This window comes from Leiobunum rupestre, chromosome 2, assembly GCF_980474605.1.
Source record: "Leiobunum rupestre chromosome 2, qqLeiRupe1.1.hap1, whole genome shotgun sequence".
NCBI classification, from domain to species: domain Eukaryota; kingdom Metazoa; phylum Arthropoda; class Arachnida; order Opiliones; family Sclerosomatidae; genus Leiobunum; species Leiobunum rupestre.
In genome coordinates this window covers 85749683-85772725 of record NC_143385.1, presented here as the reverse complement: position 1 = coordinate 85772725, position 23043 = coordinate 85749683, and the positions used below count along the sequence as shown (strand labels likewise).

At 38.3% G+C, this 23043-nt stretch overlaps 1 protein-coding gene across 1 annotated transcript in view; it reads left to right on the top strand.

The window, feature by feature from the left end:
* The first annotated feature begins 15440 nt into the window (after window positions 1-15440).
* LOC149960199 (glutamate receptor U1-like) overlaps window positions 15441-23043 on the top strand; it is a 33735-nt gene continuing 26132 nt past the window's right edge. Inside the window, exons 1-3 of the mRNA XM_090167409.1 lie at window positions 15441-15536; window positions 16807-17033; window positions 21569-21718. Coding sequence (XP_090023535.1) covers window positions 16884-17033; window positions 21569-21718 — 300 coding nt within the window. The 5' untranslated portion in view covers window positions 15441-15536; window positions 16807-16883. The remainder of the gene's footprint in view (window positions 15537-16806; window positions 17034-21568; window positions 21719-23043) is intronic.

Sequence of the window (23043 nt, the reverse complement as noted above, 5' to 3'; positions counted from 1 at the left end):
GTTTTATGTCATGGTGGAATTAGAATTAAAATATTAATATTATTTTTACGAAGAATTACCCGTGAAAAGATTTAAAAATATTTATTAAAAATAAATTATTATTTTTTATAATAGAGAAGTTTCGGACCGTGGTTCGTCGTTCCGTAATTAAATGAAATATAATAATATATTATATTATATTATAATATAATATAATAGATTACCAAAAATAATGAAAAGTGAAAGTAAATTAAATTAAATGGACACGATCCACAAAACGTTTTCGGAATTGCGCGTTTTAACCAGAGTTGGACCATGGACTAATTAACTAACTAATTAGTCCACGGTTGGACAAAACTCTGAAGTTAATTTGCGCGGGTGATTTCCCCTCACACTTTTGTCACTCCACTCCCTAGTGAGCTCGCGGGAAAAGAGTGAAGGTAGTCATGGTGGTCAAGGTCAGCTCTTTTACTCATCGATTTTTAAGACCATTAAAAGAAGGCTGGAAATTTGAATTTAAATTTTATTTAATTACTTTACTGGAGAGTGAGGCTAAAATTTACTTTTTGGACCTAATTCAAATTTCCCGCCAAGAATAGAAGTTAAATTGGTGACCTTGACTAACCTCACTCTATGGGGAAAAGTGAAGATTTTTCTTTAGTTCCACTCTTACTCTAGATCTACTAGATTCTAGCATGGTTTGTCGCATTTGGTCAACATTCAGATTATTAATATTTAATGCGACAGCGTCCTAATATAAAATCATTCTCCTTAGTTACTGGAGTCGAATTAACATGCCTCTTTAGTCTAGCTATCAGCGTGCTTCAACAGTTCAATTCTTTGGCAGCGAAGCGAATCGGAACGCTACAAAAGTAACTTGTCGGTATTTGGTATTCGCTATACGAACAGAAAACCGTTCTTGGAGCTGTTCGAGATTTCAACCACCATGGAGTAGGTGTCAAAACATCGACATGGAAGATACTGCCCTGGCCTACTTTGTTGCTTACCCTCAGGCCTCGACGCAGTCATTAGTGAAAGCATATGTAACATAATCACTCATAAGTATGCCATAAAAGCATTTTCGTTAATGAAACCTTGTTCACGGGATATGACGTAAATTACGTCACTTACAATTCCGTGACGAAATACGCGTCATCAACTTAACTGATTGGAAACGGAAGTTAGTGAGAATTCCTCGCGCGTTTCTGGCTTTGCCCTTGTCAATTTTAGTTCGTGCCTCGCGATCACATGATTTCATTTCCATGGTAACCTTTTCAATAGCGCAAGGATTATAAGCATTTTTGCATTTTTGGGTCCGCTTAATGTATGTTCCGCGTGAAACAAGGTCTCATTGAATTTTTTTCAATGGAAATGTTATACAGAGGCATACTTATGAGTAATTATGTTACATATGGTGAAAGTGATGACCGGGTTTGACAAGGGACTAGGTCTGGAGAACCCTGCAAAACCACAACTTCCATCCATTTCGAGCGACTCTTCACCAAGAACTTCACGATGGCGATACGGAACGTCGTTAGTAACCCGCCGAGCATCATGTGTGAATGAAACCCGGATTTTCTTAAAGGGCAACGAAAGCCATGATGCAGGTGGGAATGGTATCTTATAGATAAAAATTGTATTTGGGCATACGCCGATCCCACTTTTCAGGGCCCCCGGCGAACCTATAAAACCTATCTTTATCTATAATTTTGAAATGGTCTTATAAAAATCTATAATTCCTTTTTTATCCTATATTTTTAACATGTTGAAAATTCCACTAAGACAGTTTGAAAAAACTTCGGATTGTTTGTAAAACCGCGTGAATTTCGTGAAAGCAAGAAGCCTATTAGCTTAGAGAGATGTGTAAGAGTGGCAAAATCTCTACCATACGATATTGAAGTAAAGTTTTCCAGTAATTTAGTCGATGAATTTAAACTACTGCAATTTAAAGGGTTAAAAATTGACGAATCTTAGCGGATCGACCACTTTTGGCTTGAGGTAGGAATAATTAAGACAAGTGTGGGACACATAAAATATGGCAGCATTTTAAAAGTAGTCCAGATTGCATTATGTATTCCGCATGGTAATGCGGATTTAGAGAGAGGGTTTTCTGAATCACAAAGATATCTTACATCGGACAGAACTAATATGACATTAGAGACCATAAATTATTGTCTAACTTTGAAGATGGAATAAAGCCATATAGGAGACAACTACACCTCTTACCCATTACCAAATAATTGATCGTCATTCCAAGCTAGCCTTAAAAAAAAACAGAAACAGGAAAAAGAAGAAAATGATACGAAATAAGGAAAAAAAACCTTTATAGAAAATAGCAAAATTCAATTGCATAACAAGAAAAAAGAAGATTTAGAGACAAAGTGAAGTACCTTAAAGAAACAAAGGAAAAAGAAGAAGTTCGCGATAGTCTGTTCAAACAAGCGATTAATAAACTCAAAGATGCTATTAAAAAGAATGATATGACCACAATTAAAGTAGCGTAAGCTATGTTGGAAGCATGTTGGTCAAGCGAGCTAAATAGAAAATAATTACAAATGTCATGAAGGTTGAGGAGAAGAAACAGTAAAAACGGCAACACTCTTATTGATTCGCATTTTTCCAAAAAAGCTAAAATGTAAAACTTTTACTAATTGTATGTGCGGACTATCTTGTACAGGTATTTACTAAATTAAAACCATGGAAACCACTGTTGTACGATAAAAATTATTTTATTAACAATAAAATAAAAGCTACGCTACGGCCGTTTCGACGCCAAGTCTAGAGTCGTCGTCAGTAAGTTTAAGTATCTGTGAATTTTGATCCTATAAAAACATATATATTTATAATTTTAGACCTATAATTTATGGATACCTATAATACCTATAATTTTTTAGAGGGTATTGGCTGGGAGCCCTGCACTTTCATTCCCCCTCTAACTCAAATACAGGCGTTCTCTTGCTCTCAGTCGCCCCAATGCATGCGCAGATGCTGTGTTATCTATAAGATATTATATATACATCCCCCTGCACAACGACCTGCGTTGCCCTAAGTCTACTCTTGGTGTCCGATGAATGTTCGTTTTCCAGAGATGGCCCTTTGAACAACCCGAATAACCACGCGGGATTATTTTAATCTTCTCTAGGGATTCGCTCACCATCACCAAGTCCAATTTAGACTTACCGTATGGGCGTGCCTGGTCGGCCTTTTTTTGCCACATTGTCTGAACGGGCAGAACTATTTGGAGCCCTTACAGATACGACATTCCTCTGCCCGACTACCGCCAGCGGTAGTTTCAGCATGACGGTGTGCCACCGTATCAACCCCAAGCGGTTGTTGAATTCCTGCAGCGATGGATTGGAAGAAACGGTCCCGTTCGATGGCCTCCAAAATCACCAGACCTATCACCGTTTGACTTATTCCTCAGGGGCTTCATCAAGGATTACAATTACCAGTCAAAAACATGAAAATCTTCTTTGAATTTCAGAAAATTATAAATTATAATGTACCTTACGTCATACGTATAGTCGTATACCTTGAAAATGTAAAAACTCGACCTATTAAAGTTTTTGAGAAAAATGAGATGTCAGAGCAAAATCAGTATGTACATGTACCATTCATTTCAACCATGAATATCTAACTGCATTAGGTAGTCTAGCCTTAGTCGCTAGGGTGGGAGGGGCTTAGAGTAGAAGGAAAGTGAGGGCGAGGCTCCGATCCTAGGATCGAGGATCGAGGATCCAGGATTGTAGGGCTGAAATGGGGGTAAAATCGTCGAAAAGTCAATGTATTTATGATATTTCTCGCGACGATTTGTTTTCCCGTATATCAACATATTGTGTCCAGGCCAACTTGTTCATTTATCTACGCTTATCTCGAAAGATACTTGAACGTATATCTTATCGCGTTTTATCGTACGGAATAAGTTGAAATGATGTAAAAAGTGATAACCTAGGCGGCGCGCGTGCGCGGATTACCCGGGGGACGCGGTTAATTTGAATTTAAGAGTTTTTTGACGTCATGGAATATGGGACGCGGTTAACGTGCGCGGATTGGGGCGCGGTTAATTTGAATTTAAAACATGGATTTGAGTGTTTTGACGTCATGAAATATTTGTTAAAATGACGTAGAATGGAAATATTTTTAAACTTTGTTTTAATATCATTGTAGTACTTAAATATGCTTGACACTTGAACCTTTCTCACGAGTATTTCAAACGAATATCTAAAGTTTAAGTATGAGAAACGTATCGTTCTCAAGTATTGTAATTGTACACGTGATTCCGTATGAGGACCGGGTAAATTCCTATATACGTAACGCGGTACACTTCAAAATGCGTATACGTAGAATGGAATTAATTTTAAACTCCATTTTAATAAATAAGATATCGAAGATAAATAATTTCAGAGTATAAAAAGGGAAAACCGTATAATAGTAAGACCATATTTAGAAAGTTCACCATCTGAATTGTATTGGAAGTGACTCCGAGGAACCTTAAAATGTAAGTAGGAATACTCAGTGATAATTCTTAACTTTGTCTTAATGTATTTATTTTATAGGAATTGTTCATTTCCTGTGTCTGCTGACAAAGGGTTAATCGTTTATGCGGATGAAACCATCCACTGCGGTCTATTAGATTTAACAAAGGGTATCAAACTAACAGAAGCGGAACTGCAAGAGCTATGGACAAAGAAAGATGCCATTGAAGCTTATTTCAATAACGAAGCTGAAACATCGTGGGTTTTCACAGGTTCTGAAACCAAACGGTTTTCGGTTCATAGATTTGCCGAACAAAAGGTTTTAGATGTTAGAAAAATGTACCATGGTTATGGAGTAAACTATGGAAAACTGTTACCGACTAAAGAGGGGGTAGCTTTCGCTCAATCTTCTTGGTTGAATTTCCTCGACCAGTACGAGTCGATTCAGAAGTGTTTAAAGAAAATCAAAGAAATAAAGGAGGCGATGACTAACGTTGTAATTAAACAATTACACGAAGCTCTGAAGAAAGCGTGTAATGGCTGTCAAATTGATCATCCATCTCAACTCCAGCATGATTGTATCATGACGGATTATTCTAAGCGTGTAGATTTGCATTTTTATGAAGTAATTATGTCGGTAGATTGTGAAAATATTATTGAAATGTTTACTATTAGCTGTGAATTGTCGAAAGAAATTTTAAATAATATAAAATTTAATATAATATAATATAATATAATAATAATAATAATAATAATAATAATAATATGCAATGCTAAAAACTTGTTAAAAAACTAATAAAATTGATTGCACTAATGTTCCGATTCTCATTTACCATTATGGATTTAAGCTTACAACATCCAATGAATGGGCTTGTAGCCGGGTCCACCCAATGCGGAAAGTCATTCCTGGTGGGACGGTTGATTCAATATAAGAAGACCTGTATATCCCCTCCTCCGGAGAGGATAATATGGTGTTATACCGAGTATCAACCGAAACTATTTCAATCAATATTAGAACACACACCTTCAGTCGAGTTTCACGAAGGGTTACTCGATGTTAATATATTAAACCCGCAAATTAGGAATTTAGTTATTTTAGACGATTTGTTATGCGAGATATCTAATAATAAAGATGTAACTAATTTATTTATTCGTGGATCTCATCACAGAAACTCCTCCGTACTAATTTTAATGCAAAACCTTTATTACCCCGGAAAAGAAATAAGAACTTTAAATTTAAATGCTCTTTATCTATTTATTTTTAAATCACCACGAGATAAATCAACAATTTATCATCTCGCGAGGCAGATATCTCCAACCAATAGCAAATACGTTATTGATGCGTTTCAACAAGCTACGTCACGGAAGTTTGGGTATTTATTAGTTGACTTGAAACCTCACACCCCAGATCAGTATTTACTACGAACAGGTTTAATACCGGGTGAAGAATCGGCTGTCTTTATTCCAAAATGAAGTGTATTATAGAAGGGAATTTTTTTAGGGTTAATCGAGAGTGGATTATTAAAGAATTAGCTTACGTAGTATTAGAAACTGAAGAATCGGAAGTTTTACTTTCAAATCTCCATGCCCTTTCAAAGAGCTTTCAAACGAAGATAAAAGACAATGCAGATGGATATCTCATAACATTTGTCACCTTCGATGGGATGACGGCGAACGTCCTTACAGAACGAGACGTGACATTTGCAATCAGATAGCGGAAAAAGCGACTTCGTTTTTCACCAAAGGTTTAGAAAAAGCTGCAGTATTATCGACACTCCTCGGTGTTCCAGTAACTAACATCGAAGATACCGGCTGTCCTAAATTATCAGAACTAGAAGACGTTGAATTAGACCATCCTTTTCATTCCGAAACTGTTCATTGCGCTTTAAGAAAGGCTAAGAAAATCTCTAAATGGATGTCTCAAAACGAGTTAAGAAAAACATAAGACTTTCTACGTTTCCTAACATCCTGTAATCTAAATCAAAGAAAGACAGCTATTAAATACGCTAGCAAGGAAGCTATATTGGCTCTTGTTGAATGTTGTATAAATGTATTGCACGGAACAATTGAACTGTCAGAACGTCATCGTAAGCGGTTAAAGAAACATAGCGCGGTTATACGAAACGTGTCGAAGAAGAACCCTATATCAAAATGACGAAAGATACTGGTACAAAAGGGTGGTTTTCTTCCATTTTTATTAGCGCCACTGCTATCTATCGTTAGCTCAGTCGCCGGAAGTGCAATAAGCCGAGCTATAAACCGATGATGGCTCGAAAAATGGTTCTAGTACCTGAAGATGTAATGGAGAGATTAAAAAACACTACACCTTCCAAAACAGAAGAAACACCTGAACTTCAAAAAGAGAAGACACTCGATGATGAAATGAAATCTATTCTAGATAATCCAGATTTAAACGAATCAGAGAAATTAGCATTATACAATCAAACTCTCCAACGACGGTTAACTTACGTACGTAAAGAGCAAATCTCTCCCGTTATTGAAAACTCTGAACGACCTAAAACTTGGTTCGCGCAAATATCTTATTCTCTACCTGCAACTTATGTTAGTGATGCAATTTCATTATACCGAGCGACTACGGAAGATCCGAGATATATTAGATGGACTAACTCGGGAGAGCTTTCTATTCGAGGACAAGTGATTGGAGGATCTAATATAATCGATCTTTTGTATGACGCTGTGAGAAAAACGCCTGGAACAGTGATTGATCCTATAGGAGTTACTGAGTTTTACGAGGGCATTCATAAGTCAAATATTTCAAAACGTTTAATTAAAAATCCTGTAAGATTGACACTGTTAAAAACATTCGCTGTATTTCATACACCACCAAGTAGTTCAATGTTATCATCATCTTCACCTAGTCCTCTAAGACCTTGGATACATACTAAATAAAATATATTAACCTGATAATGTTGTTCTCATTTCATAGTATAAGCCTACAATGGAAGGTTGTACAGAAACGGTCTCTTTGGGACTTTTAGCCTATTTATCACAATCATTTTCAAAATCACCGAAAATTATCACAGCTGTATTAATTATCATAGTTATTATAATATTAGAATTATTTAATTTCCTTATCTGGCGTTACATGCCATTACATCAAAATATTACCCGATATGGAGAAAGAACTTGAGAAAATCTATACTAATCCCGCAGACCCAGGGTCATTCGCTGGAGTTCGAACGCTCTATAATTCAGCTCGACATAAAGGTTTAAAGGTTTCATTGGAAAAAGTAAAACAATTTCTAATAAAGCAGGATACATATACGCTGCATAAACCTGCTAGAAGACGATTCAAACGAAATCGAACTATTGTTTATGGAATTGACGAACAGTGGCAAGCGAACTTGGCAGATTTTCAGAAGCTGTCTAAATATAATTCAGGATCTCGCTACGTATTATGTATTATTGACATATTTAGCAAATACGCTATGGCTGTAGCGGTTAAAAATAAGAAAGGTGTAACAATTTTAGAAGCGTTACGTAACGTTTTTGAAAAAGGCCGTCAACCGAAAAGAATTCAAAGTGATCATGGAAACGAATTTGTCTGTCAAGAAGTGCAGAGTGAATTACAACGAAGGAACATTAAATTTTTCGCTACCCGATCGGAAATGAAAGCGTCCATTATTGAAAGATTCATTAGAAGTTTTAAATCTCGTTTATATCGCTATTTCACGCAGAATAACACCCTTAAATATATCGACGTTTTAGATGATATTATAAACGCTTATAACAATAGTTATCACAGATCAATTAAATGTAAACCCGCGGAAGTTACTCTAGATAACTCTGCTAAAATATGGAAAAATCTTTACGGTTCGGTAAATTTTTCTCCTCCGTTAACATACGCGTTTGAAATTGGAGATATTTGTAGAATAAGTAGAAATTTATCAATTTTCGATAAGAAATATAACCCGAATTTTACTACAGAATTGTTTAAAATAGCTGAGAGACTACCACGTGACCCACCTGTATATAAGCTGATGGATTTAAATTCTAACCCCATTTTAGGAGTATTCTATCGAGAAGAGGTTCAGATTGTTGGTCGAGATTTAAAAGACTGTTACTTCATAATCGAAAAAGTAATAAAAAAGAGGAAAAAATCGGACGGCCGCGTAGAACTGTATGTCAAGTGGCAAGATTACGACCCTACATTTAATTCTTGTATACAAGAAGTGGATTTAAAATGAGTTTTTACGTAACGCTACCTTCAGATTCCTCGTCATTATATTACCAAGATAATAGCGTTGGTAAATTTCGAACGTATTTAGCAGAACCGTTAAGATTTGAGGAACAGTACGAAGTTGGGTTAGCGGAAATAAGCTATCCTCGGACATGGCATAACGTTCGAAAACCTAATCTATTGGTTATTAAAGACCCTCTCGAATATGATAAAATGACTGATAACCCTCTAGTTAAAGACCCTCTCGAATATGATAAAATAATTGAAGTTCCCGCGGGTTTTTATAAAACTCCGGAAGAACTATTACATGTTATGAACGTCCACAACCAAGAAGAAGAACAAGTTACATTCGCTTATTTAAATTATTCTAATCGAATTAAAGTTAAATTGCAACCGAAAATCAGAGCTGTAATTGGCCCCGATCTATCGATTTTACTAGGTTTTAAGGATAGAAGAGATAATGATTTCACCATTTTAAATTCAATGATAACCCCCTACCCAGTTGATATGAACGCTGGGTTACATTCCTTATTCGTTTATTCTGATCTGGTTGAAAATAGCGTTGTTGGGGATAGTTTAGCACCTCTATTAAGAATCATAAGCGTCGAAGAGAAAGCCGAGTCTAATGGGAAAACAACTACAAAAATATTTTCACAACCTCATTACCTACCAGTCGTGTGTAATAATATTAAGACTATAGAGATTAATATAACAGATGATTCAGGTGAGCCAATACAGTTTCATAGTGGAAAAGCTCACGTTGTATTACATTTTAAACCCCGTAAAATGTGGACTTCACTATAAACCTTTAATCATTCAGGACACACCTTCATTCTAGCTTAAGAGAGCGAACAGTTAACATCATGAGGTCTGAATATTCACCTTCAAGAACTGATTATGAAAGTTACTATTTAAACCAGGTTGGTTTCGGTGGAATACCTGTATATAGAGGTTTAGCCGTGCAAAGAGGACATGGACTAGGAAATATATTATCTTCAGCGTTTAGATTCGCGGTACCTTTACTGAAGAAAGGCGCTTCTTACTTGGGAAAAAAACTTTTAAGTACCGGAGCGAAAGTAGCGACCGATGTTGTTAGCGGAGTCCCAATTAAAACAGCGCTTAAATCGCATTCTATTAACGCTGGAAGGGAAACTTTAGCTTCAGCAGCTGATGAAGCCATGAGACTAACATCTTCAGCTACGGATCATATTAAAAGAATGACGGGTTCCGGAAATAAAAGGAAACGAACTCAGTCGAAAAGCGCCATTTCAACAGCAGGCAGGATAGCGAAAGGACGGTTCCCTAAACGTTCCGATATATTCTCATAATGTCCCTTTTACACCCGCACTCAGTTGAGTGTATAAATTCCGAGCTAGATTTGTTTCAAGTACCTATGACACAATCTTCGATTATTGGTGGAGAATGGGTTGAGTATAATCCAATATCAAATATAGTTGATAACGCATCAATTACATTTTCTATCAACGGTAACTCTGAAACGTATATAGACCTTTCACAAACTTTGCTGCACGTTCGAGTTAAGGTAACTAAAGATAATGGTCAACTACCGCAACCCGCGGTTCCAGGTGTTGCGGGTGGGGCCGCCGGAACTCCAGCCGACAATATCGCCCCCGAGAATTTGTTTCTTCCTTCGCTTTTTAGCGACGTCCACGTATTTCTTAATGAAAGATCAGTAACACCTTCCAGTCAAAATTACGCTTATAAAAGTATGATACAAACTTTATTAACGTTCGGAGATTCTGCGAAAAAAAGTTATTTAACGAGTTCACTTTTCTATCGGGATACGCCTGGAAAGTTCGATTCATTTTTCGATAACGATGGTTTCTCTAAACGAGCGAGTTTAGCGCAAAAAGGGGCGATTGACTTGTTAGGCGTAGTCCATACTGATTTATGTCAACAACCACGCTTTTTATTAAATATGGTTGATTTGAAATTTAAATTCGATAAAAATAGAGCAGCTTTTTGCGTTCATTCCGACGTAAAATGTAAAGTGGAGATTTTATCAGCGTCCCTTTATCTGAGGAAAGTTAAAGTGATACCGGAACTACCGCTCGCTCAAGCCAAGGCGTTACAATATGGAACCGCTAAATATCCTGTAACTCGTTCGGAGTGCACCTCATTTTCTATACCCGCTGGTCTTATGGCTAGTGTGCAAGATCATTTATTTACCGGACAAGCACCTAAGAAAGTTGTTATCGGGTTTGTGGAACAAAAAGCGTTTCTAGGAGATTTGAAAAAATCCCCGTACAACTTTCAACATTTCGTATAAGACAGTAATGTCTATTCCCATCGTCAATATCTTTAGTTTCGTCGGTGAAGTATAGCAAATCAACCTCCCTTTCATTACAACACTTGTTGGCGCTTACGTAAAGGGGGAATATGTCTCCCGAAAAGCCGAACACAGATATTGATAAATTATTCATTAATTCAAATTTTTTAAGTTCCGTAGCGTTTAATTTGAAAGGAAAAGATATATCACTGGTATCAAGTTCGTTTTCATAAGGTGTATATTTGGAAACACTGTTAGGGTGATGAAACTTAGAAACTGGGTGACGTTTAGCTAGAATTGACCAGAGAAAACATTTCTCATCATTTTCGTTTCTAATATTAAGAATCGCGTGACGTCGAGATAGTTTTTCAGGTAGTTCCATATACGATGACCCCCGCAACGGTTGGTAAGATGCTACATTTAATTCTACATACAGAACACGGTCAATTACCCAACCCGATCCTATCAAAAATATAATGTTTTAGTTCAAAATATAACTTAAATATAAATTTTAGTACATACCTGTCGCTTCAAAGTTTTCCGCTGCTGACTGTATTGTTTCAATACAGTCATTCAGCTAGTCTTCAATTACATCGAGCGTTAATGTTGTTTGCATAGTGCTCCGGAAATAGGGTCTCACTTCCGCACTTTGCTCTTCACCTCCCAAAGGTCTCATATAAATCGATCTTACGAGTAAGAACCACTTAATTCCACGTTTACAAGCAAGTCTTTCCATTAGAAATTTACTAAAAGCAGCTCGATAACGTCCAATAAACATAACCGCATCAATATCATAGTCCTCGGCATTGTAACGGATAGACGCTAGCGTATCATTTAGGGCCTGGACCATACTTGGGGATGCTGGCGGCGTTTCATCAAGTATTGGTGAGGCAGGAACAGGTGATGGTGTTGGGCTGTTGGGTAAAGCTGATGCAGATGGTTGGATAGATTGCAGTTGAATGTCTTGAAGCAGACTAGGTGATGGTGTACGGGAAGATGCTGGTGACGGTGTGCGAGACAGGTCCATGGGTTCAGAAGGGCCGGGTGCGTTCAAGTCATGAGTTCGCTGATGTTTCGTAAAATATTCCAATCTAGCAACAGTCTTACCACATACTTCACAGACAAACTTATGTCTATCGCCGTGTACTTCTCTAAATGCCGATTTAAATTTGATTTGATAGAAAAACTTTTCGCGCACGTAGGACATGTATACTGAGCTTTAGGCATATTGAATATAGCTACCGCAGTTAACCGTGGAATGACATCCCACAACCCTAAACAACCCCTTTTGTAGCATGTTCAAGTATCATTTGAGAACGAAAGTTTCTCATACTTAAACTTTAGATATTCGTTTTAAGTAATACTCGTGATATAGGTTCAAGTGTTAAGCATATTTAAGTACTACAATGCTATTAAAATGAAGTTTAAAAATATTTCCATTCTACTTTAACAACGAATATTCCATGACGTCAAAACACTCTTAAATTCAAATTAACCGCGTCCCCCGGGTAATCCGCGCACGCGCGCCGCCTAGGTTATCACTTTTTACATCATTTCAACTTATTCCGTACGATAAAACGTGATAAGATATACGTTCAAGTATCTTTCGAGATAAGCGTAGATAAATGAACAAGTTGGCCTGGACACAATATGTTGATATACGGGAAAACAAATCGTCGCGAGAAATATCATAAATACATTGACTTTTCGACGATTTTACCCCCATTTCAGCCCTAAAATCCTGGATCCTCGATCCTCGATCCTAGGATCGGAGCCTCGCCCTCACTTTCCTTCTACTGCTTAGAGCCCGTTGCAAAAGTCTGCTTTGCTAGAATCGCACATGTTAAATTCTATGGGCTAGCACTTTGGCTAGGGTTTTTGCAAAAGGCCCTTAGTTGTTATGACGTTGGTCAAGCGCTACGACCCAAAAATTGTATTGAAGGGAATCGTTTTGAAACTTGACTAGCTTTCAGTGCCGAGGCTTAGTGCGAAATTTAATTTATAAAATTTTAATACACATCTTTTTGATTGAATGAAAATAGGTAAGAATATTATTAATAAATCCCTTTTTTATGATTATCAAGTAAATTTGTTAAAGTACAGGTATTTTTCTAAGGATCACGAGTCATTTTCTTCGCTGGTTAAGCCAGGAAACGTTTTGTGGATTAAGTCAACGGCAAACGCCTGTCTCCTGATTACGTAAGGTGCCGAAGGCACCGGCCATCTCAGCCCCAGATGGTAGAAAGGGTAATGATATTGTTTAATATTAATTTTTGAAATTAATACTTTCATGCCTACATTGAAACTCTGTTCAGATCTTTGCCCCTTCATACTCAAAAGGGAGAAAGCATTCTAGAAGAATAATGTAGCATCATAAGCCTATCAAGCGTCAAAAAAATTAAAAAGGGAGGAGCGAAATTTTAACTGCTCAAAAAAAGCGAAAAGAGAACTGTGAAGATTTCGCGAGCTGAGCGGTTCTTTAACAAAAGTGCCCATCACGGAGGGGGGGGGGGGGGGTTAAATTCCACCTTCCAGTTACTGCTGAATTCTAGTAGATTCTGGTAGTAGGAGGTTTCCACACGAGTACAAAATTCACTTAAATATTCGTCAAACAATTTCACGCAATATGACGACGTGCCAAAACGAGAACTCATTATGTCACTGATTTTTTAATGACCTCTTAACTGTTGACCGAAACCTTCAATCTACTAAAAGCTTAATCTACACCAGCTTATATACTAAACACGTTTTTAATATTTTACGACTTCTTAGCTGTGCCATTATAATTGAGGACGCTAGTACATTGGTGACGTCACCTTATTTTTCATCTTGGGCACTATTCGAGTTTCGTTGGTAAAAGATATCGTTTATCCAGGCTCCGAGGCTCTCTGGATATGGTGGTTGCCACTTGTAATCGTAACATTGGAAAACGCCCAGTCGTGCGTTGCAAGTGATACACGCGTAAGGAATGAATAAATAAACTTTTATAATGGTTGATACCCGCTAGCCTACTAGGAATTATAATTTAAGGATCCTGGGAATCAACATATGGGTATCTTTCGAAATTTTCTTGGTTTGTCCGTAAATTCGCTAAAGTTGACGGAATCGATACCTTACAACAACAATATTTAAGGTGGGTTTCCCACAGGAACGGCTCAGACCAAACCAGGACAGACATGGGAAACCAAAAGTTGCTACTCGTAATTCTACTCTTCATATTTCAAGGGAATTTACGTAAGTTTAAATAAATACAAGAAAGCTTCTAGGGCACTAGACCACTTTTCAATCTGGATTAAATATGTAGGCCACAAGAAGTACTTTATATATCTCATTAGCCATTAAGCAAGTTTTTCGGGCATCAAGAGACTTTGCAAGTCGAGGGGCTAGCCACTTCCTAAAATTCTGTACACCGATTACAAGCATATCGAACTGAGTACAGCCTTTGGTAATTTTAATTCTGTAATCAGTTACGTAATCACTTTAGTACAGTCAAAGCTACAAATTTGTTCACTGGTTACAGGGAGTGTTCAGCCCCTCGGTTCAAGTATTTAAGGTTATTCGCTTGAAAAATGTATCTTCGCAGGATCTGATTAAAGAAAAAAATAGTTATGGGCGAAATACATCGTATAGTATTTGTTTTAAAACTATAACAGGGGGAAAATATGATTTAGAATATTAGTAAATATACTAAGGCGCTGTAATTATAATTAGGCTGAGTCAGAAGGAAAATAATTTACTTCTATCTGATTAGTAAACGCGGTATTTCTTCAGCCGTGATGGAAGATGGTAGAAGTTAAATGCCCCCTTTGAGAACTTTGAAGCTCGCTTAAAGGGGCTCCAAAGTTCGGTGGCAAAAAAAAAGAAAATTGAGCATGCTTTTCATTCCCCCTAACCCCTCACTCGGCCTTGGCAGAGACGGGCAGTCAACCGTAAATTTTGAACTTTACTGACTTTACACACATTTTGCCACCGAACTTTGGAGCCCCTTTAACTTTACCGAGCGGATGGTTGCTATTGCGACTTTTATTAACTTCAAGATACGTTTTATTCGATTACCAGCAGTAGCTTAACTTCTTCTTGTCTTATGATTAACTCATGTGAATTTCGTGTCTTTGGAATAAATAAAAACCTTTACAGATTTCTTTAGTTGCCAATAGAGTAATGCACTGTAACGTCATAGAACGTCATTCAGGCTTCTATAATGGCAGCCATTACTGAAGTGCTAATATATGATTTACCGAACAAATCATTATCACGTCAAGGCAGAGGCGTAACGAGGGGGGGGGGTATTACATGTAAAATAGATTTGTTGTATTATATATTAAACTCATTTTTCTTCAAACTTGAAAGGTACACTTTTTCAAATTAAACAATAAATAGGCAACGGGGGGGGGGGGGGGGGCACCTATAAGGGTGTTTTTCTCCGGGGACCAAATATCCTCGTTACGCCACTGCGTTAAGGTCTATATACATACTTGTCTCAAAATAGGTTCACAGCAGTACGACGATAAATTCGGGCGTCTTTTGATTCAGTTTATCGCCAGAACGTTGAAATCAGAAAATCCTACATTAATTCTTTATTACAAAAAAGGTAAGCCTTTCATATAGTTGCGAAAACAATGACCCAATTGAAGATAAGTATTGCTTGAAGCCCTTTCTTCTATGGAATTGCGTGGTATTATTTCGTGTTTCGGTCTCGGATATCGCGAAAACTATAGATTTTCTGATTCTGATCTCTGACTGCCTATGCTACCCCCTCGTGGTCTTGCCCCAATTTGTATCTCTTACTGTTATTGCTATTCCCTCGTTATCGTGCCCCAAACTGTATCTCTTACTGTCTTTGCTATCCCTTTCGTTGTCTCGCCCCAAACTCTATCTCCTACTGTCGTTGCTATCCCCTTCGTTATCTTGCCCCAAAATGTATCTCTTACTGTCATTGTTATCCCACTCGTTATCTTGCCCCAAACTGTATCTCTTACTGCCATTGCTATCCCCCTCGTTATCTTGTCCCAAACTGTATCTCTTACTGCCGTTACTATCCCCCTCGTTATCTTGTCCCAAACTGTATCTCTTAGTGTCATTGCTATCCTCCTCATTATCGTGCCCCAAAATGTATCTCTTACTGTCATTGCTATCCCCTTCGTTGTCTTGCCCCAAGCTGTGACCCCACTATCACCAAAGTTTTATTAATTAAAATTAACCAGAAACAACTTGAAATCTTGACTCGTCGATTGTTTGAAATGTCGGGAATCATTTGGTGCTTTTAGAATTTCTCTACGTTGAGTAGTTTCTTTGCTGAAGTAATAGAAACGTTTTTGTGTAAAAAGCTCTCGCTTCCTAATTTACAATCTAAAGAGGCAATGTACTTTTACTAACTTAGCAGAGCGGTCTTAGTCTACGGTTCAAATTAATATGGGAACAAAGAGCTCACAATCTGAGAGTTCCAAAATATTGAGGGAACGCGAAGCTATCATAGTGGTCTCAGTCTGCAAGTCCCATGGGCCATACCCATTGCGTAAACACGTGAAACGTCATCACAAATGCATACGTACATAAACGGGCTATAATGAATAGCTAGCACTAGTGCTCACACGAAGAGATTACTTTCATGTTTCTCGCTCTCTACTGCTTTTCGTGATTTTCCCCCAACTTTCACGTTTGCTGCAGAGGTTCAGACTATCTCTGGCGAAGGTTTTCACTGCTCCCCCAACCGCGTTTTCCTTATTCCCAATGCATGGTTTTAATCTAGCGAAGCCAGTTTCAGTTTGCGAGTACAATACACTGAATTAACGCGAAAAACGTGATAACAAACACCTAGACAACTAGACCAGATCTTTAAAAAAATTTACTCACTTATCCAGAGAACAAAGAAACCGTGCAACAACAAATAGTTTTAAAGGCAATTTACGACGAGGCGAGCGTACACTTCATCCCACTGATGCAGTTCCAAACGAATTTGAAATTAAATATGAAGGATGAAATTGCAACAGATCACGCTTTGTTGCAGTTCAGCAAATTAGTTCACGAACATAATCAACAGTGTGTTCTGCAAGTTGAGCCCGACCGTGCGTTCATTATTTTTAGAAAGGTAAGATGCATCTCGCAGTAAACTGTATAGTGGCCAAAAATATTTTATTTTAATGGTAATAGGTATTAGTGAAGCCATTGGCACAAATAGTACTACATAGGGATATTTCGGTTTAGCAAAAATTTGGAAACCAGTGCTAATGGCGCTCTAGCGGCGAGAAAATGCAAGGTTATATCTGCGCAAGCGCGAAAAATGGGGCACAGAATAGATTTACGTACGCCTATCTTTACCGGTAGAGCGCCATTTAACCATTAGCACACGATTTTCCAGGGCCGGCTCAAGAAATTTTTTTCACCCGGGCAAGGGGGATTTTTGGCGCCCCTCTCATTTTGAGGCTAAATTAAACTACCCCCCCCCCGTAAAAACATTACCGTGTCCATGTTATAAATTTACCGTTTTCATAACAATAAATAATCTCTTTCTAAATACTTTGTGTAAACATATTTAATACCTTCTTTATGGTACATGGTCATTTTACATGGAGTTTGAAACACTAGGTAAGGTGGCAAGACTAGTATACCTTAAGTACTTTACTTATAATGTCCATGCTGAATAGGATTATCGTTAATATATAGGTTGTCCTAATTTGATCGGCCCAGGCGTTTATAAGAAAGGACCCTTTTCTTTTGGAATTTTCAGAAAAATCGTTAAATTTTTCACCGTTTTGAAATTTTTATTTTTTGAACGATAATTATAATTATTGTTGAGAGGGGGCGGGGCGGCATGAATGCCCAACCATGCACTTCGACCCTAGGTCCATTGTTCTCCCCTGACCTATGACTTAGAAAAGTCCTATCTCCGACACAAACCTTAAGATACTTTTGGCTGGCATATTAAAGAAGTCGTTAGTTTCCAATTGATGCATCCCAAGATGCTCTAGCCTTTGAGCCGCATAAAAATCGCAGCTACAGAGAACGTGAGAGGCACTCTCCTCCTCGGCCTTGCAGGCCCTACATAGTGGGTCTTCGCTGATACCAATAAGATTTAAATGTCTGTTGAGCTGGCAGTGACCTGTAAGCAGGCCAGTAACCCGCCTTATACTAGATTTTGAGAGCGAAAGCAGTTCTTTCGCCCTTTGCCTAGAGGGGCCAGGAATAAACTCCTTAGCCTGTCTTTGGCCATCCATCTCGAGCCAGAGCTCAAGTTGATGGTTAGTCATGTACTTGGAAACCAGGCTGCGTATCAAGCCACGGGGGATAGGGACAGCAGGTTCTGGCCCACAGAACCCAGCCGTCGCACCCTCCCTGGCCAAGATGTCAGCCTTTTCATTCCCATGATACACCTTATGTCCTGGGACCCAATAAAGTTGAACCTTATTAAGCGTACCGAGATTGAAAAGGAGATCCAAGCAGCTAAGAACCAGTCTGGAAGAAACACTAGACTGGTTTAGAGCTTTTAAAGCAGCCTGGCTATCCGAACAAATTTGGATAACTTTCCCGCGATAGTTCTTCTTAAGACAGAAGTCAACACAGAAGCAGATAGCAGAAATCTCTGCCTTAAAGACACTTGCATAAATCCCAAGGCTCTCGTAGAAGCCGTATTTGGTCGTTAGGCAGTTCATCCCTGCGCCCGCACCTAAATGGGTTTTAGACCCATCGGTGAAAAAGACAACTTCCCCTCTGGTACCGAGGGTAACATTTGACCATTCTGTGCGGCTAGGGAAGTTCACGCCGAAAGGCTTACTAAAACGAAGTTTAGCAGCCATGTTGTCAGAACCCATTGAAAGAACAGGTAACCGACTGGAAATATCCCTAAAAAGCGTAGTGTGGCTCTTTTCCCAACTATTGGCCATCCACCACCCGTTTTGGTTTAGCCTATAGGCACCAAAAGTAGCAGCTTCCTCTATAAACAAATGTAGAGGAAGAATATTCAGTAGAATTTCTAGAGAAGCAGTTGAGGCTGTTCTCATAGCTCCTGTTTTGCCAACGCAAGCTAGCCTTTGAAGAGTGCGCAGTTCTGACTGCACCGTTTTAAGAGTAACCCTTGGCCACCAGACTACAGCTGCATAGGACAGTATAGTATTGAACGATAGGTGGTAGACGAAAATTTTCAATCAACAAGTTGTAGAGCGTACTCGAACACCATTAATGAAATTGGTTTGGTCAAAAACGGACAATTTTTCATTGAAATAATACGTCATGAAAAAAACCAAGTTGGTACTACCCAAAAAGGTTTACGACTCATGAAAAAGAAAGAGAAACCTATCTAATTTGAAATGATCGTATGTTGGTAAAGATAAAAATAGGGACTGCTTTTTAAGCCAAATCATTTTAAATCTTTTTTTAGAGAAAATACAATTTACATAGTAGATCAATTCCAGAATTCACGCGTCTTATTTGGGGCAAGAATGTTGCAAGAAGTCCACGAAACCGTCTAATTTATGCCAACTGAATTTCCCACGTGTTTTTTATTTTGCACTACTCTGTCGCTTAAAGTGTGGTTCCATTTTATTATTTAAAGAGACAGCTTCGTTTTAAAATTATTCTCTGAACGTACTCCAGTAAAATAAAAAGATGCCTCGTTATACCTGTGAACAGCGGTCCAGGATGGTCGAATTATTCTACGGAGATGGTCAACGAAATGTACTTGAATTGAGTCGATTATTTCAAATGTTGTATCCTGACAGTGTGTCAGAATTTATAGCCCGGTGTACCTACACCTCCAACTTCGGTCAGGTTTGGGCTGGAAACTGAGCTTCGGGCCACCCTAACGGAGATGGTCGGTGCAAACTGGCCACCTCGGTGGATTGGGTAGCCTGCTGTGGGGTGGCGGGCCTCCATATGAGGGCACGGTGGTCCTGTTTCCTGGCCTTTTGGAGCACACCGGGATCTACGGTGCCAGCTGTGCCGGGTTATGTGGACTGCTGTGTTCCCGTCGTTCCCCTTTAGGAGCTCTCTCCAAAGGGTATGACCTACGTAGGTAGGTTGTCAGCTGGAGTTGTTGCTATAGCATCCACTCTTAATCCCACCACTGTGTGCGAAGTGAGAATTGGTCAACCCATTGCCGCACCTTTAGCTGGGTTGAGTGGTTTGCATCAAAGGTGCGACCATCATTAGTAGGGTACTACTACCCATGCTGGATTTGTCACCTGTCCGGGCTTTGGGACGCTGGCGTTGGGCACTATGATGATAGGCCTCTGGAGGTATGGCCCCTGTTACTAGGTACACCGGGCTAAAAATTCTGGCACACTTCTATTCTTGTAGTATCGCCCAACCACTTTTTCTTCTTATTATTATTATATACCCTGGTTTATAATGTTAATACCAGAAAAATGCTTCATCCGTCAGAATTGCAAAATAAATTAGTAGCAAAAAAACGTTCATCGACGATGTTGGACATTTTGGTTGGGAAAACGATTTGTATTTCTAATTAGCTAAAGATTTTTCAAATTATGTTACGCTTTCATTAAAAAAAATTATAAACAAATCCAATTCTTGGTAAACCAAAAAGGCGCACAACTCAATTTCGGCGCTCCTCTCGAACCGGCGCCCCGGGCAATTGCCCGGGTTGCCCGGCCCTTGAGCCGCCCCTGCGATTTTCCACCAGCGAGGGGAATTTATACGAGACCGGAATATCCCTATTAATCCAAGTTCAGCTAGTTTTTCAAGAAATCACACTTTTGGCGCAATGTGTAGCGCCAAAACCGACTCGAAGAAAAAAGTTTCCACTAACTATAATCTTATTGCGCTTATATTATGGTAGTTGTTACGTGGTCAGAATTCACTGATCATTACGAACTTGTTTATTTCTTTACGACAACGTTGCCAGACGCACGATAGCTATCGTACACGTCGATAACTTAATTGAGCTAATTAAAGTGGTACGATAATGTCGTCCTGAGCTTACGATAATTTACGAATTTTATCAGGTAACCGGTTAGATATAAGTAATTAATAATTTATTATTAAAATATATATAAGTAATTAATTTAATTTTGGGTGTTAGTGAAATAGATCCAAACTTTTGATTTATCATAAATATAGTTTAACATCAATATCCCTTTAAATTTCACCTTTTAGAGTTTGTAAAAGCGTCTTAAGGTACTGGTGTCTCAGTGTCTGACACTAGATGGGGTAAGCGCTCCCACAGCTTCTGCTGTATAGCCACCTTAGGATGAAATAAATTATTTCCTACCAGAGGCGAACCTGCACGCTTCTCAAACCTTAACTTTTAAATAATTCCTATCTCCATATTGTTTCCTATCTCCGTATAGAAAGTAAATTAAAGTAAAATTTATGGAACATGTTAAAAAATGTTGAAAGAATTACGGAGGTTATAATTCCATTTTGTAAGGCGATGTATACATTAAAAAAAAAGATAGAAGCGTACCATTTACAGGCCTTTAAACTCATTTTCGCAGTGTTTCACTTCAAAGGGAGTATGATGTTTGGCGCTATTTACGTTAAAAACAAGTCGTAGTGCGTGTTAGCAGACGATTTTTTTAATTAGTTCGTACTACCTCTAAGTATGGGTTTCGCTTCGTTCATAGAATGTATCTCTGGTTGGTACTGATAATGATTATTTCAAACTTTCAGACCACTATTTTCGACCCAAAAATAGTAAAAGTTGAAGATTCGAGCATTTCGCCCTACATCTCCAAAGGAATATTACAAATGGTGTACCATAGCTTTTTAAGAACCACTCCAAACTACCATGGTGCCAATATCACCATAGCCGCTGTTTTAGTAAGTCGAAAATTCAATATTTTTCAATGAGAAACTCTGATTATTTGTGATAAATTAAATGCTGTGTTTTCAAAACTTCGGAAATTATCTCTGTTTCGCGTCAAAACATGGGACGCCGCCATTAATTCCATTTCCCCTCACTATGTCCGCCATTTTATATCAACTACTAACTAACAGTTGTTGTACGTCGTGGTTTGGGAAATTTCCTCCCATTTCCTACAGTCATTTGAAACGAATGGGATTTTAACGTTAGGATAATGACTGACCAAACTGGCTACATGTATCCACCTGGTGGTGAAAAACCAAAACATATGCACTAATCCCCCAATGCATGCTACTGGAAATTTCTTCGTAGATGGCAAGAGTAGTATAAGTGGAAGGGGTGAGGGGGATTGGGAGGATTTGCCCTTTTTCTCCGCCAGGTATCGTAGACCCTAATTTTGATTTCTCCCGCGCCTGACGCTTGATAGGCTTATGATGCTACATTATTCTTCTAGACTGCTTTCTCCCTTTTGAGTATGAAGGGGCAAAGATCTGAACAAAGTTGCAATGTAGGCATGAACGTATTCATTTCAACCATGAATATCTAACTATATCATTACCCTTTCTACCATCTGGGGCTGAGATGGCCGATGCCTTTCTGCGTTATAGGTAATCTCTTGAGCCAATCAGTAAACAGGCGTTTGTCCTTGACTAGATCCACAAAACCTTTCTGGGGTTTAACCGGCGAAGAAAATGACTCCGGAATCTTAGAAAATTACCTGTACTTCATAAAAATTACTTAATATGTATACAGGGAGTTTTTTTGCTCGAAAAAGTGATTTTTTTCAAACACTATGTTTTCTAGAAAGTTGAAATTTGTACTGTACATTAAACGGCCGGGGGACACTTTCTAGCAAAACTGCATCTAAATCGAAAAATATTTTCCCGTTTTTTGAAAATTTAAATTTTAACAGCTTACTACTATAAGAAAATTGACAATGAGAAAATTGTAGAGCGTCACCGAAAACGTACAAATAGCGTTGGCGCGAAAAAAATAAACGTCTTTTTCACTGAAAGAATACGACTTGAAAAAGTGACAAGTTGGGCCAGCTAAAATAACTTTTTTTGAATTCCATTGGGAGAGTAGTGTAACTTTATGAAATTCAGAAATTTGTTAAATCGAGGAGCCAATGCCGAAGAAGGTATTACACGATTTAATTTCGTAGGATGAATAATGCGATTTTTTTTGAAAAAACGAGACATTTTAGTTATCTACTTACAAACAAAGTTTATAAGTACGTTTCGAAAATACCACCTTCGGGTGCGATGCAGGCTTGGGCGCG